The sequence below is a fragment of the Sus scrofa genome, chromosome 9 (assembly GCF_000003025.6).
Source record: "Sus scrofa isolate TJ Tabasco breed Duroc chromosome 9, Sscrofa11.1, whole genome shotgun sequence".
In the NCBI taxonomy this organism is placed as follows: domain Eukaryota; kingdom Metazoa; phylum Chordata; class Mammalia; order Artiodactyla; family Suidae; genus Sus; species Sus scrofa.
Genome location: NC_010451.4, coordinates 67,694,111 through 67,709,713, shown reverse-complemented (window position 1 = coordinate 67,709,713; position 15,603 = coordinate 67,694,111). Strand labels below are relative to the sequence as shown.

The 15,603-nt window shown below is 47.3% G+C and overlaps 1 protein-coding gene across 7 annotated transcripts in view; it reads right to left on the bottom strand.

Annotated features, from left to right (window-relative positions):
* The window catches only part of PFKFB2 (6-phosphofructo-2-kinase/fructose-2,6-biphosphatase 2), a 35,136-nt gene that overhangs the window by 7,208 nt on the left and 12,325 nt on the right, over nucleotides 1-15,603 (bottom strand). For 3 of the 7 annotated variants that reach the window (XM_021063328.1, XM_021063326.1, XM_021063327.1), the window contains exons 9-16: nucleotides 13,607-13,814; nucleotides 13,043-13,189; nucleotides 11,935-12,039; nucleotides 10,897-11,026; nucleotides 10,081-10,143; nucleotides 9,494-9,558; nucleotides 8,672-8,863; nucleotides 192-2,334 (exon numbers count right to left, since the gene is read on the bottom strand). In XM_021063328.1, coding sequence (XP_020918987.1) covers nucleotides 2,272-2,334; nucleotides 8,672-8,863; nucleotides 9,494-9,558; nucleotides 10,081-10,143; nucleotides 10,897-11,026; nucleotides 11,935-12,039; nucleotides 13,043-13,189; nucleotides 13,607-13,814 — 973 coding nt within the window. In that variant the 3' untranslated portion in view covers nucleotides 192-2,271. Of the gene's footprint in view, nucleotides 1-191; nucleotides 2,335-2,553; nucleotides 8,864-9,493; nucleotides 9,559-10,080; nucleotides 10,144-10,896; nucleotides 11,027-11,934; nucleotides 12,040-13,042; nucleotides 13,190-13,606; nucleotides 13,815-15,603 lie in introns of those variants that run through there. The other 4 variants (XR_002335793.1, XM_021063329.1, XM_021063330.1 and 1 more) reach the window with 4 other exon arrangements.

Sequence of the window (15,603 nt, the reverse complement as noted above, 5' to 3'; positions counted from 1 at the left end):
ATGGTGCCTGATAATGGTAGGAGTCACCAGTTAAAAAACCATCGGTTAGAAAAATACACACAATCTCATAATTTGAGAATCACATTAAAGAAGCTAGTTTCCAACACATTTTACATGAGGTTACTATTTTGCGTATGTGTAATGTACCAAATATTATCTTCCTTTGTGTGTGATTTTAAAAATGGACTGCATTTTTAAATTAAAAATAATTTTTATTGTAGTTCTCATTACAAAAGCAATACATATTACTCACAAATTTTAGCATGATTTTATTTATCCAGGAGATAAACTCTTCTCCAGAGAAATGCATCTCTTGGTTTATACTTATAATAAAAATCAACGAAAAAAAAAAAGTGTTCAAAAGAAGTCTACTATGCCTTAACATAATTATTATTCTTTTATATAAGACAGACACCTACATACTGAAATTTTAATTTAAGGTAATACTATGGACATTCAACTTAAATACTCAAACTACCTAAATTTCTATCAAAAAAAAAAAAAAAAAAAAACTGACCACACAAATAACCTTACATTCTGATTAAATACATGCAGACACTAATATGGGGACTTAAAAATACCTTACATGGATGAATAAATAACTAAATAAAAACATTATAGGATCATCAAAAGACAGTGTATTTAGATGCAGAAAGAAACCTGCATCACAAGAAACAATATCATTACAGTACAACATGCTAGGAGCAGCCAGATGAAAATGACTTGCTACAGAGCAGAGACAAGAGCCTTTCTGAAGGCAGCTTTGTGCATGTAAAACAGGCTCCTGGTTGCTGGATGCTGAACTGCCTGCAGCCCAGCACATCACATCTTAGGTAACAGATCCCTCTATCATCCACAGTATTTAATAAAAACCATTTGGGAAAAGCTGCATTTCATTTTTTCATGCCACTCACCCTCTTGCCCAGCAAGTGAGCATCTGAATGAAAAGCGGAAAAAAATTTAAGCTAAGGGAGGTGGGGGGGGGCGAATTTTGCTTATAAGATATTGTATTCTCTGGAGCTTCCATGCCCTCTTTCAGGAGTGGTGACATATTCAAATCACATCTCAGGGATGGATCTGTATGTTTGACAATTACTGATCTAGGGAATAAATAATTATCTGGTTTATCTTTAAGGGAAACCACAGTATGAATGCACTGAGGGCCTGGCTCCCCCACCTCCCCATTCCCCCCAAGATCTGCCTGAGACACCAGCAAACCACCACAGCGACCACCAGCTAAGAGCAGGCATCAGAAGACCAACTGTTCTTGCAGCCCCAGCCACAGCTTTCTTAGAGACCACATCATAGTAGCAGACCCCACAGATGGGCAAGTCTCCCTGAACCTGTTCTGAAGCCGAGAGAATGCCATGGTAGAGCTGATTCCCAAGGAACCTCCCTTACTTCTTCACATGATCCTAACGGCACCCTTTTCTCTCCAGCCTGCATTCCCAACCACCAGAGAGGATGACATTAGCCCTCTTGAGCTATGAGAGGCACACAGGAACTAGTTTTAAAAAAAAAAAAAAAAAAACTGGCAATTAAAAAATTAACAGTAGCTGCAAAAGAGAACTCAGAAGATCAGGACCCATTTTGGGGAGTCTTGCCATCAGATCCTGCCCTCGAGGGGCCTGGAACGAGGAAAACGTCTCTCAACGAAAAGGTTGCTACTGATGTTGCTCTTCCATCACTGCAGAAGAGACATTTTCTGGGACTGAATTTCTCAGATACCCTCCATTCACCTGGTGAATGCATCTCTTGTTTCCCATGTGACCAAACAGAGTGACTGCTAACAAGTCTGTTGTACCCTAGCCTGCACACTTGGAGTGGCTGCAGAGACCAGCTCTGACAGCCCAGAAAAGGCTGGCTGGCATTCAGCCCTCTCACTTGGAAGCAATGAACTCTGAAGAGGTGCGTTTGCACAGAAGGCAAAGCAGGGCCAGCTAGGGATACAGTCACAGGTCAGATGTTAAATGCCGAAACAGAACAGGATTGGCCCACTTGGGCCAAACTCAGCAAAGAGATTATCAAAATGAATCGGTTCAGGCTGTGAAAAGTTTTGAGGCACAGGGAAGTTAAGTTTGCCAGCGTCACCGATATTCCCATTAGGCATGTCGGGGAGAAGGGTAGTGAAGCTTCTCCAGGCCTCATTTGGGTGGCCCCGAATGTCCAATCCCCACTTAGCTTCCTGTTCAAGCCCCTGCAGAGCTGACATGCCAAGCTTTTCGGTAGCCCCCAGTCCCCCGGAGAGGTCTGGCCTCAGCCTCCACATCATCAGGAGAGCAATGTGTGGGATGCCGGAGAGGAGAGCCTATGCACAGCCAGCGAGGTCACTGCCTAAGGGCCAGAGAGGAAGAGAAACAAAGCCATTACACGGCTGCCAAATGACAGAGGAAGTTGAGCAGAACCCCCACCCCCCCACCCCCTCGCACGGCTCCCCACACTCACATCCCCAATCTGCACATGTGCCTGAGCACACTGGGGTAGCACACGCCCCTCTACTCTAGGGGGGTCAGACCAACTCTAATAGCAAAACACCTTCCCAGAGAAAATGACCTTGGGACAAAGCGGGACCAGGGACCAGGCACTCCTTTTATGGATGATAAGCTATATAAGATAGGAGGCAGAAGCAGTAGGGAGCTCTGTGGCGAAGGAGAGTAAATAGGCTGCGCCAGCTACAAGACCAGGCCAGATAAGTGACACTGTGGGCAGGGTCTCCATCACTGTAGTTATCCCAGTCCATCCTGCAGAAATCATCAGAGCAGAAATCAACTCCTCCCCAGACACTGGGATCCAACATTTGACCTTGGGAGAAATGCTTCCCCCGAGAACAGTGTATCTCCCATGTTCAATGGGCATCGGAACCACCTGGGCATCCAGTGAAAATGAAGGTTCTGATTCAGCAGGCCTGGGAGGGGGCCCAAGAATCTGCATGTCTAATGAGCTCCTGGTCCTTGTTAAGGTAACAAGGAATGCGGCATGAGAAGAGTGACACAATTCCACTTGTATGTCCTATCCCACAAGTAGTTAAATGTCATTTTATCCCACTGGCTATAATCTCTTTAGAAACAGGCAGGTTATATCTTAGAAGGAAGTGCCCCCTAAATTCTAAGCCATCACCAAAGTTTTTCTTTACAACAAATAATGAATTCCATGTTGCAAGTGGGAGTCATAGCACAATGTGATCAAAGGTAATTTTAATTCTTGCAGAGGCTCCAAAAAGTACATACAACTAAGTTCAGGCGCCTTCCATTATGTCCTTCCCATCTTCCCCAGCAGGTGGTGGAAGAGAGCTATGCTGCCACCAAGGACCCCAGTCACTGTGTAGACAGGGTTTTGCTCCCTGGAGGCTCAATCACTGAGCAGCCTGAGGCAAAGTTTTGGAGGGTGATGGAATGGGTGGAGAACACAGCCCAAAATAAAAAATAAAAAACCCAGAAGCCTTCTGAAAGATTCAAGTTACTCAACAATTTTATTTACCCATTCTACACACACACACGCAAAAACACATTTCAAATACAGTTATATACCTTATATGGATCCGAGTGGCAAATTTTGACATCAGTGTCACCAGTTTAAATTAGAATGCTGCTAAGGACTTACATTCCTTCTTTCAACAGAGCTGTGCCTAGGAAACCAGCAGTACAGCCCTACTGCTTGAGTTCCCAGTTCAGTCCATTCCATTTAACCCAGGGGTGCTGGGCCCACTCCCAACCCTTCTAAAGGACACAGGTGACGACCACTCCTATGCTTTTGCCACAGCAAAACTATCACCGTACCAGAATGAGTTGATCTTGTTACTTCAACATAAGGAAAAAAAAAAGGATACAAGCAATTCAGATACAAAACACGTGGAGTAGGTAAATATTGGTGACAGGTCCCCAATGAAAAGTTTACTGAAAAGAATACTTTTGCCAACAGAATCCATTTTTTAATGCAACTCCCTTTTCATTTTTATTTATTAGATTATGACTAAGAACCCAATGGATGGCAGATGAAAAACAGCAGCATTGTCCAAGGGAATGCTACAGTCTATAGCAGGAAAGATGGCGACACCGAAGGCTCCGAAAGTGAAGTCCTGCCCAGACGTAGGGGAATGGATGGAGGGAGGGGACTTCAAGTAGTGCTAACAATGTCTGGCTCTGGGCAGGCACTTCCTTAGCTGAGTTTACTAAATACCTTACCAGGGATGTGCAACTTTCATGTTCTACAAAGTGATTAGAATCTGGCTGCTACACTAAAACAAATGTCTATTAAAAACTCAGAGTGTCCAGGACTTTCCTCTAAAGAAAATATGTGGAGTGGTTATTTCCCTTCCTTGGAGGACACATGCCATAGATGGAGAATTACAGTAACATGCATACAGTATCAACTGGCACCATCAGAAAACAGTTAGACTGTCAGCTTAGACTCTGTCAGTAGTCAGCAAAGGAACCCTACCTGAACCTGTGAGGTAGTGTGGGGACCCTTCTACAGTCTCTCAGGCCATCAGCATACACGTGCTTCTAGACAGTGTTCTGGACACAGTGAGTCTAAATTAAATTCCTAGACCTACTTCTGAGGCCTGTGTCACCTCGATGGGAGGTCAGAAATCAAGCCTCTCAATGTAACCGGATGAGATTGTGAATCCAATTAAAATTAAAATATTTAGGAGTTCCGCTGTGGTGCAGTGGAAATGAATCCAACTAGTAACCATGAGGTGGCGGGTTTGATCCTGGCCTCACTCAGTGGGTTAAGGATCCAGTGTTGCAGTGAGCTGTGGTGTAGTTCTCAGACGCGGCTCAGATCCTGCACTGCTGTGTCTGTGGTGTAGGCCAGCGGCTACAGCTCCGATTCGACCCCAAACCTGGGAACCTCCATATGCCACAAAAACAAAAAAAAATAATAAAATAAAATATTTAATTTAAATTAAAACATGTTAAAAGACAAGTCAAAATGTACACTGGAAAAACCCGCGTGAAGTTATCAAGTTTCTGGAAAACAAACAGAATGTGGCTTCTGGGCTTAACAAAGACAATGGAATGTGCCTAAGACAATGTAACCCAGATAGAATTCTCTCAGTTGGTAGACGTTGCTTCCCCCGTCCTCTGGCAACCCCGAGCAGCAGTGAATGTCTCCGGAACTCAGACCTCCTAATCACAGAGACACCATAAGATGGATTTAATTCCAAAGAGCTATATCATGTTTCTTCAAAATGCCAGGGCCTCTGAAGATCAAATGTGGGTTGCAAAGAAGAACACCCAGAACCTCATAGTAAATACTTAACCATTCAGTCTAGGAATATAAATATCTTATATTCCTAACCCTAACTTCTCAGGGCAGAGTGGGGGCGCTGGGTGGAATGACCAAAAAACCACAATAAAAAGACAAAAACCAGAGATAAGGATATAGGGCAGACCCCTAGCATAAGTATGTTTCCAAAAGATTTTCTTATTCTACTTTCCAAATGAATGCAAAACAATCTCCTTACCAAAACAAAAGCAAAGACGTACAGATCATAAGAGCTAAATTCCAATTTAAGGATTAAGAGATAGGAAGAAAAGCTAGTTCTTTAAATCTGATTTAGATCCCTCTTTGTAGTCTGCCATGGAATTCCTCATTCAGTTTTACTTCTTTTGGGTTTTTTTGTCTTTTTAGGGCCACACCTGAGGCATATGGAGGTTCCCAGGCTAGGGGCCAAATCTGAGCTGTAGCCACAGGCCTACACCACAGCCACAGCAACGCCAGACCCAAGCCGCGTCTGTGAGCTGCACCACAGCTCACAGCAATGCTGGATCCTTAAACTATGGAATGAGGCCAGGGATCGAACCTGCATCCTCATGGATACTACTAGTCAGATTCATTTCTGCTGAATCACGACAAGAACTTTTTTTTTTTTAACAGCAGTACCTGCAGCATACTGAAGTTCCCAGGCTAGGGGTCGAATCTGAGGCCCACACCACAACCATGGCAACACTGGATCTGAGCTGCATCTGTGACTTACGCCCCAGCTTGCTGCAGTACTATATCCTTAATCCACTGAGTGAGGCCAGGGATCGAACTTGCATCCTCAGAGAGACAATGTTGGGTCCTTAACCCGCTGAGCCACACGGGAACTCCCTCATTCAGTTTTAAAACCAGAAAGAGAATCGAATATAGGGTGATTTTTTTTCTTTCCCCATGTTCTATCAAAAGATCAAATGCTAAAGCCTTTACCTATTTCTCCCATAACACAATTGAAAGCCTCAGCAAAAGGTATTCTGGAGTTTAGCCTTTCTTGGCAGGATGTGTGAGAGAAACATAATCACGGTAACATGTATATATTACCAATAATCATTCACATTAGAAGAAGGGGAAAGAGGACAGGAAAGAAAAGACAGGGAACAGGACTTCTCCATGTACAGTAAGGGCTCTATTCCATTCTATGTTCTCCTGGCTTCTCCCTGCTGAAACTTCTCTGGAGGGATCCTCCTCTAAAAACCAAAGGATGCTCAAATGCCTGGCTGTTGTCATGTTCTAATTTCTCATGTCCTATCTGAGAACAGTAAGACCACCTCAGGCTCCTCTTCTGGAGGAAGCAAACTAGCACATGAGGACAGTGGAAAACTACCAGGAGGCTAAGAGCCCAAATGACCATCCCAGTGCCCTGTGTCTAGAGCTGGAGGTTTTAACAGGGTAACACAATGCTAGTTTGTTAGAGAATTGTCCTCTTCCTAAGAGTATGTACAGCCCAAAGCCAAAGTCTTGGATCAAAATGCTCCTTCTCATGCATTAGCTCTGAGTAGCTCTCACCTCACAGCAAGAGAAGAGCCCATGTGGGCTTAAGATGCCACCAAGCCAAGCAAAGCTAGACAAAGCAATCTTGTTAAAGGGCCACACACACACCTTCTAGACCACATCACTCTGGGGGGCAGTCCTGCCTCCCAAATCTTTTAGTCTCATATTCACAGGACAAGAGAAAAGTCAGAAGGAATCTGTACTCCAACACCCGCATTTACAGATTTAGTGTGTTGCTTTTTCAAAAATGTTCACTTATTAGACATTAGATGCCCTTTCTCTGAAATAATCTTCTTCATGGCAAGGACCTTTTCTCCTGAAACTCTATCTACCTTTCCCCACCACCTCACCCAGGCTAAAGCCCCACAAACAAGGGCCCTGAATACACACTGTGTGATGGCTAAGCAGGAATCAGAGGTTACTTTATGTCTGGAAGTAATCTGAAGGAGAATCTAGGTAAGTGGCCTTTGAAAACTGGCTGTGATGACCTACTCAGGATGTAGGAATAAAGGATTCAGGGTCACAAGCCAGCACCCTGTGAAGATAACCTTTGTCATCCTATCAGTTTTATCTCTGTAGCCCTCTCCAGGGTGCTTAAAATTCTCAGCTGTTACCCTGGGACATTTGTTTCACGTAGTGATTTGTTCCCCATCACCCTGCAATGTAAAGGGTTAAAGCAGGACCTGGAACCTTGAATAGAACCCTCTAAAACACAGCAGGCTGCCTCTGAGGCAGGGTGTTGCCTGAAGTAACTAGGAGGGGGTTACTTCACTCGATGCTGTGATCTGTTCACATGCCTAACTCCAGAGAATTGTCCCTTTCAGAACCGTAAGGAATTCAGAATCCCTAGGTCAAGGCTTTGTCTAAGGAAATACTGCCCCTGTGTTTCTCCATCCAACTTCATAAAATGGGGCTCTTACCTGGAGTTATGTTTCGGAATTATCAGAGAAGCTTTTTAAACACACACACATCTGGACCCCAACCCCTGAGATTGAGTCAGAATTAAGTCTGAAGTGGACTTAGCCAGAGGTCACTGGCTTTGACAGGAAAGTTCCCAGGGATGGCAAAGAAGCTGGGAGCCACTGGAGAAGAGGTAGGACTGCCCTCCAGGAGCCCAGCAGGACCTAGAGACCACCCTACGCTCCTCAGCCTCACCCCTCCTCCAAAGACCTATGTCTGAAAAATAAAAGCGAAGATACTTCCCACAGACGGAGAGCCAGCTTCCCCTGGGGCATCAAAGACTTAGGATCATTTCTCATGAAAAGAGGCAAGAACTCTCACCCTAGGGAGGGGAAAAGCAAGGCTTCCCCCATCCAGATCCATTTGCCCACTGCAGAGAGCATCCACTGAGCCAGCCTTCCCTCCCACCCACCGCCCCCTCCCTCCTAGACAGACACACAGTGACAACGCCATGCATCACACGAGGCAACCCGACAGGGACATGAGAGAGGGGGAAGACAGCAGGCAGGTAAGGACTGTGAGTAAAGCACACCTTGAAGAGGCAAAGGTATAGGGAAAATGGGCTTCTGTGCCCCTCCACCCTGCCCCCACAAGAACATTAGTGAGTTTAGATATTGTGAGAACCACAGCATGCTGAGCCTCAGCCCCAGCTCTGCCAATCACCCCAGGAGAGTGGATCTCTTTTCCTCCTCCTCCAGACCACCCCAACTGAGGACCTGCCCTAAAAAATACCCAACTCACCAAGCTGGCCCCTGGAGGTGGGGGGGGTATAGACATTTCACACTATAGACTAGCTAGGTTGGTCTGAAAAAACACATGACTTCAAGTTCTCTGTTAAGATTCATGGTGGGAGGCCGGGGGGTGGGGTGGGAGTGGGGGTTGGAAGTTAAATGACTCCTTGGTGATTAGTGACAAGGGCAGGAGGCCAGGGCTGGAGGGAAACACACGGTTACACCACCGGAATGCTGACTTGGGTCTTCGGCTGGTCGGCCCCTTCTTGCATGTCCAGGGCACGAAGAGGGCTGAGGGGCTTGAGGGGCCGGCTCCCAACACTGTAATTTCTTGGACGCCTTATTGTATTCGAACTGGACAGAGGCGTAAAGCTGTTCCTTCTCATCCTTACAGGGGTTTGGTTCTTGGGGAGGTTGTTCTGATTGGAAATGAGGGACACCACACAAATGAAAGCCAAGCCAAAAAGCTCACTCATACAGGTTAAATAATGCTTGTAACCACAACGGGCTTCCCCGTTTCTGCCCCTCGGCAGATGGGGGGTCTACCCTAACACCTGGGCCATGGCCTGGTCCCCGACCCAGGGACGCTAACGGGCTAGAGTGGGAGAAGCTCCTGGAGCATCGTACTCAAAGGAGGAAAGAGACCCATAGACAGGAAGGGGCTTATTGAAGATCACAGATTACCTGGACAGACGTAGGAACAAACCTACACCTTCTGACCCCACCTTACAGACACCTCTGGATCCTACTTTCTAAAGGGAGTGCTTTCTGGGGGAAACATCTGCATTTCACTTCAGCCAAACACTCCGTGTTTTGTTAGATTTCCAAGAGCCAATTTTCAAGGTTAAGACTCATGAAAGAGATACTCATTTTTAAAAAGAACAATGCCAACATCTCTTCCCTCTGAAAGTCAGCAGGCTACATCCAGGACATGCGCTCTGGAGCTGTCGTCCTTTGGTACATAAAAGAAACCCTAGGCTCCTGACGCCAAAGGTCCAGAGACTCAAGGTGGCGGGGAACCTGCGTGTCATACGTGGGAAAATACTTACAGTTGGTTTGTCCCGGTGAGTGTTCACAGCCTCCACATTGAGTTTAATTGTTTCTACTTTGCACCCTGAGAAAAGAGAGGAATGTGGAGAGGCCGTGAGGAAAAAAGCTCAAGGAAAAATTCCTTCGTTTTGGTATGGTCCTAAGAGAGTGCATAATACATCCCTTCCATTAAAAATGGAAGGTGTTGGAGTTCCCGTTGTGGCGCAGTGGTTAACGAATCCGACTAGGAACCATGAGGTTGCAGGTTCGATCCCTGGCCTCGCTCAGTAGGTTAAGGATCCGGCGTTGCCATGAGCTGTGGTGTAGGTGGCAGATGCAGCTCGGATCCCACATTGCTGTGGCTGTGGCGCAGGCCGGTGGCTGCGGCTCCAATTAGACCCCAGACTGGGAGTCTCCATATGTCACTGGAGTTGCCCTAGAAATAGCAAAAAGGCAAAAAAAAAAAAAAGAAAGAAAGGCGCTGATGGAACTCCCCTGATATATAAGGGGGATGAAGCAGAACTTCAAGACAGACTTCAGAGAAAATTCAAAAATCCTGACCCTCTTTAATCCCCACCTCCTGCCCAGCTCCTAAGCTCATAGTTACCGTAGGCCACAGGAGTGAGTTTGAAGATGGTGTGGAGAGGACACCTCAGGTATGGCAGCTCATCTGAAAGCAGAAAGACCAGGTGCAGGACGTCTCAGTATTGGGAAGCAAGGTCAGGTTGGTGGAAGAGAGAATCTAAGGAGCTCAAGGGTCTTCTTTACCCTGACATGGAGTTGCGCGACTCCTCCTCTAAGCCCCAAATGACTGTCAACATAGCCTCTAAGCTCCTGAGTGGCTAAGGAAGGAAGGAAGTCCTTCCTTGCAGGCAAGACAGAAGGAAGGGCCAGGCCAGGGCCAGGGCCCCACGGAAGGGGAAGGCGGTGGTATAGCTGGGTTCACCAAAGGTCAACCTGCAGGCTTCCCAGCAGCTCAGGTGGGTCAGGGAGGGAGGGGGAGGATCAGGGGGGAGAGCAGCACTTCCTGACTGCTGACTGCTCTACCCAGAAACCGCCTACCCCGCATCCAAAGGATGAAGATGCTTCCAAGACACCACCCTTCTTGTCGCCAAAGCAACAGGCTGAGAACGTTCAACCACTTTTCTAATGCTGCCAGGAGTGTTAGCTCAACGCTGGCCCTTTAGCCAGGCAGGATCAAGAGCTGCAGCAGCCGCCGCTCCCCACTGGGGGCTTTTGTACCAGCAGAGTAAACTCAGCAAGGAGTTGGCCCAGTGGCTGCTGGGAGCCCCAGACTGCTGCCTGGAGAATGTACTCCGACTGGTGTGGAAGGGGGGGGGTCTGGTTGCCAGGGATCCTGGGGCCTTCCCAAGTCCAGCCCCCGCCCTGTGGATGTGTCCCCGGCCCCTCCATCCAATGGCACCTGCACCCTTATCCAAGAAGTAGGCCAGGAGGCAGCGCATGACAGCCTGGTGGGAGATGACGAGGACATTGCCCTGGCGCTCCAGCTCCATGATGACAGGCTCCAGCCGCTGCACCAGGTCCTGGTAGGACTGTGGGGGAAGTGAGGCGGGCTGGTAGGAGGCCAGGCGCAAGCTGGCAGCCAAGTGAGTATCTGCATCCAGAGTTAAGAGGCCATTTCTCCTTTCTCCCCAGCTGGCTTTCCTCCTCAAGGTTCTGCGACTTCATGTCGCCTGCTAACTACCCCCCAGCCCTGGGATCTCCTGAGAATATGCGGAACTTTAGAGAGCAACGTTCGGTCTGAGAAAACTGCAGGTCAAGAAGAGAAAATCTGAATGGCAGCCTCTGGGGGTTTTTTTTCTCCCCACAGAATAGGCAGAGTGTAAGGCAACAAAAGTTCCTAGAGATTTCCTAGACTCCTGCCGTTCTGGGTTTCTTTGGCTGTGCCCGCAGCATATAAAAGTTTCCAGGCCAGGGACTGAACTCACGCCACAGCAGCAACCTGAGCTGCTGCAGTGACAACACCGGATCGCTAACCTGCTGCACCATAAGGAAGCTTCTGTTGTGTTTTATTTACCTTTGCCTCACATATTCCTCGACTAAGGCCACTGAGACCAGAAAGCAGCCTTAAACACCAAAGATGACAAGAATATCATTCATATCCCATATATGTATTTGGTCCCTATACCAGTTTGGGTGGGGGTGGGATGGAGGGAGTGGACTGAAAAAAGAAGTAACAAAGATTGTCTTGATTCTACAACATACTCAACAACAGAGGCTATCCTGTCACCCTTTTCGCTGGAGGTCTTAACAAATCAATGAGGCATGTGACTGCCAGAGCTGAATTAAACACAGCAGGACCCAAAGGTAGGAAGAGAAACTAAATGATGCTTTGGGTACCCTTTCTAGGTCCCCCGAATCACATTCAATCCTTCCCCCACATTAAAGCTAAGCCCCCAGCAAAGGGCGGGGCAGTCACCTGACGTGACAGGCATCTTACCTCCCCTCCAGGGTACCGATACAGGTATTTCTCTTCATCCCGAAGCGCAAACTCATCTGGGTACTGCTCCTCGATCTCCGCGTAGGTCATCTCCTCACACACACCCTGCAGGAGCCACACAGCTGGAGGAGGTGAACGGACCCAGACAGCACCCCCCCACCCCACAAGGATCAGGTGACCCCGAAGAACCATAGCTTCTAAGTGCCAAGAGCTGTGCCACGGCAGGAAAGGCAGCGTCTCTAGCTTTAGCTGCCGTGTTCTCCTACTGCCGTGGGGAATTTAAGGGTTTAGAAAAGTCAGGATGAAAGGAAAAAGGAAAAGCAGGGAAGGGAAGGAAACTGAAGGCAACCGGAGAATTCCTGCAGAAGACATAAAAGGGTACAGAGGATGGAAAGAAAAAGAAACGCCTACATCTGTGCTCAAGGAGAAAGCAAGCCAAGAACAAATTCGGAAAGGACTTTTCCAGAAAAACTGATCGAGGGACTGTAGCAGGAATTAAAAAAGTGAGTTGTCAGCCATTTCTTTTCTCCCAGGAGGAATGTATATGAAGGAACCAAAAGAAGTGTCACTCTCCCCAGGTGCCAGGGGCTAGGTCAAACATTGGTTTGGGTCCCATCATTGGCATGGGTGTGTCAAGCAGGTAGGAAGCCCTGATTGGGGGCACAGTTGTTCCCACTTACTCCCCAAACCAGCCATAGATTCAGCTTCCTCAAAGTTTTTTGTTTTTTGGTTTTTTTTTTTTTGTCTTTTTAGGGCCGCACCTGCGGCATATGGACATTCCCAGGCTAGGGGTCTAAAGGAGCTACAAATGCCAGCCTTTGCCACAGCCACAGCAATACCAGATCCGAGCTGAGTGTGCGACCTACACCACAGCTCATGGCAATGCCAGATTCTTAACCCACTGAGCAAGGCCAGAGATTGAACCTGCGTCCTATGGATGCTAGTCAGATTCTTTTCCACTGAGCCAGGACTGGAACTCTGTTCCTCAAAATTTCTACCTGGTGGTTCTAGTGTTCTAGATAAAAACGCCCCACATGGTGACTTTGGAGCATTCCTGCCCAATGAGGAGACCTTTGCTGGCTTTTAGCCATCAGAGCGTCCTACTCACAGCATCAATCTCATTCAGAATCTTCCACTGCTCATAGGTCACCCCCAGAGATTCAGCGGTCTGGATAGTCCTCTTCAACTGACTTGTCCACACTTTGAGATCTGCTATCTCCTGTTCCTCCAGAAACTTCCTTAGAGCCTGGGCAAACTGGGGGTGTGCAACAAAAATGTTAGAAGGAGAGAAAACACATACACACTCCCCGAGGACGCTAACTCAGCATGTATGACCCCGGTCAAACTCTGAAAGGTGCACCATAGTTAAAATAAACCTAGGGAGGAAATGAACTTTAACCAGAGCACCCTGTACTATGCTAAGCATACACGCTGAGCCCAATAAATAATATCTGATGGATGAATGATCACAGCAGAAAGGGTTCCAAATTAGGCACCCTTCGATGCAGGGCTGGAATCAGTGTGCAGGGAAACTCTTTTCACTTGTTTGATTATCTGAAAGCACAGCCTCAGCCCCGGTGGGATTCAGAAGTAAGGAGATAAGAGGGCTGACCTCCACCCTGCCCTTCTAACTCTAAGCCTGGGAAATCCAGCCTGCTGGACGATGACTCACCTGCTTTCCCCGCACTGAGAGCCCTGAGTCACCCCCAATCTTCCCTAGGAGATTGAACTCGCTCTCTCCGTGCCGGCACAGGTAAATGGTGCGGGGCTGGACGTGGATATTCATGAGGTAGTAGACGATCTTGCTCTGGATATAGTCCTGGACTTTGTTCACCAGAAATCGCTGGCCCACATTTATCACCTTGATGAAAGAAAGATCCCTGGGGCAGAGCAGGGGGGAAAAAAAAATCCCCTGGCGATGAAAAGGTGAGGATGACAGGAGGAGGGGAAAGGATGGGCATGGTGAGTTCCTCAAGGGCTCCCAGCAGCTCCACCGCCTCTCCTGCCACGCCCCACCCACACTGAAGGAACCAAGAGATGGGTCACTTTTCAGAACCAAGACATGCCACGTCCTCAGAGCCTACACCATGGATACGTATGGTAAACAGAATTCAGGCTTTCCCATGGGGGACAGAATGGGAATGGACCACATGAAGGTGTCGCCAACGCTGAAGTTTGGTGAGAAGCACAGCGCCCATCTGAGATGGTCAAGACAGAGTCAGAGGACAGTGTCCACCAGCAGGGAGGGGAGAAGAGGGGGCAGAACCACAGAGGTCTCTGCGCATGCCCTGTGACCACCTGTTGAGCCTCTCTCAAAAGCACTCACACAGACTGTTCCGTTGGAGGCCATCATTAAATTTTTCTCATTATAAAAACAATGTGCTTATTCTTAAAAATGTTAAGAAAAAACGATGATAGATAAAAATCACTCATAACCCTACCACCAGAGGTAATATCTATAAACACACACACACACACAACACACACCACACACACACACACACACTCTGTTTTTCTTTTTTGTTTTGTTTTTCAGGGGGTGTTTTGGTTTGGTGTTGTTTTTATGGCCAAATCCGTGACGTATGGAGGTTCCCAAGGCTAAGGGTCAAATCAGAGCTGTCGCTGCCAGCCTATGCCACAGCCATAGCAACTCGGGATCTGTGCCACGTCTGCAACCTACACCACAGCTCACGGCAATGCCAGATCCTTAACCCACTGAGCAAGGCCGGGATCGGACCCGGTCCTCATGGATACTAGTCAGGTTCATTAAACGCTGAGCCACGACAGGAACTCCTAGAATGTTTTTCTACGTAGGGCTTTGGGCTAACTGAAGAACATGCTATTTCGCCATTTCAAGGGCAGTGGTTTTCAACTTCTGTACTAAGGAACACCTCCAGACACTAACATTCTGGGCAACACACCTGAAGGAGCTGAAAGACTCAAAACATCAAGCATCCACAGAAGCAGTTTAACAGTGGGCTATTGCACAATGTCTTGCCATTTGCTTGGCTGCAGGATTGTACTGGCACTTAAACAGAGCTGTTATCTGCTCTGGCTGCGTGCTTTTTCAAAGGCCACCTTCTCGCAGGTCTCCCTGTCCACACATCATTCCTCAACGTGGACTTGTCATTTCGTTATGGCTCTTACCACTCACACACATCAAGTTAACCTGTGCTCTATACCACACTGCTGATAGGCACGGCCACAGTAAGTAATACACCAAAAAAAATGTGTATATGTATTACATACATATGTACAAAAATGTACAATATATGATGCTTTATATATGCTATATTTGCACATATGTTATTTACATGTGCAACATACATGTATTATACATGTAATGTATTTGTATATATATATATACACACACACACACACAATAAACTTCAAAAATTAATCAAATGCTGATGACATCTCTAAGGGGTGTCCTACAGCATCAAAGCTACTGATCTAGGAGTTCCCACTGCGGCTCAGTGGGTTAAGGACCTGACATGGTCTCTGTGAGGGTGCTGGTTTGATCCTTGGCCCCTCTCTGTGGGCTAAGGATCCCATGTTGCTTCAAGCTGCAGTGTAGGTTGCAGATGCGGCTCGGATCTGGCATTGTTGTGGCCATGGTGCAGGCCAGCAGCTGCAGCTCTGATTCAACCCCTGGCCCAGGAACTTTCA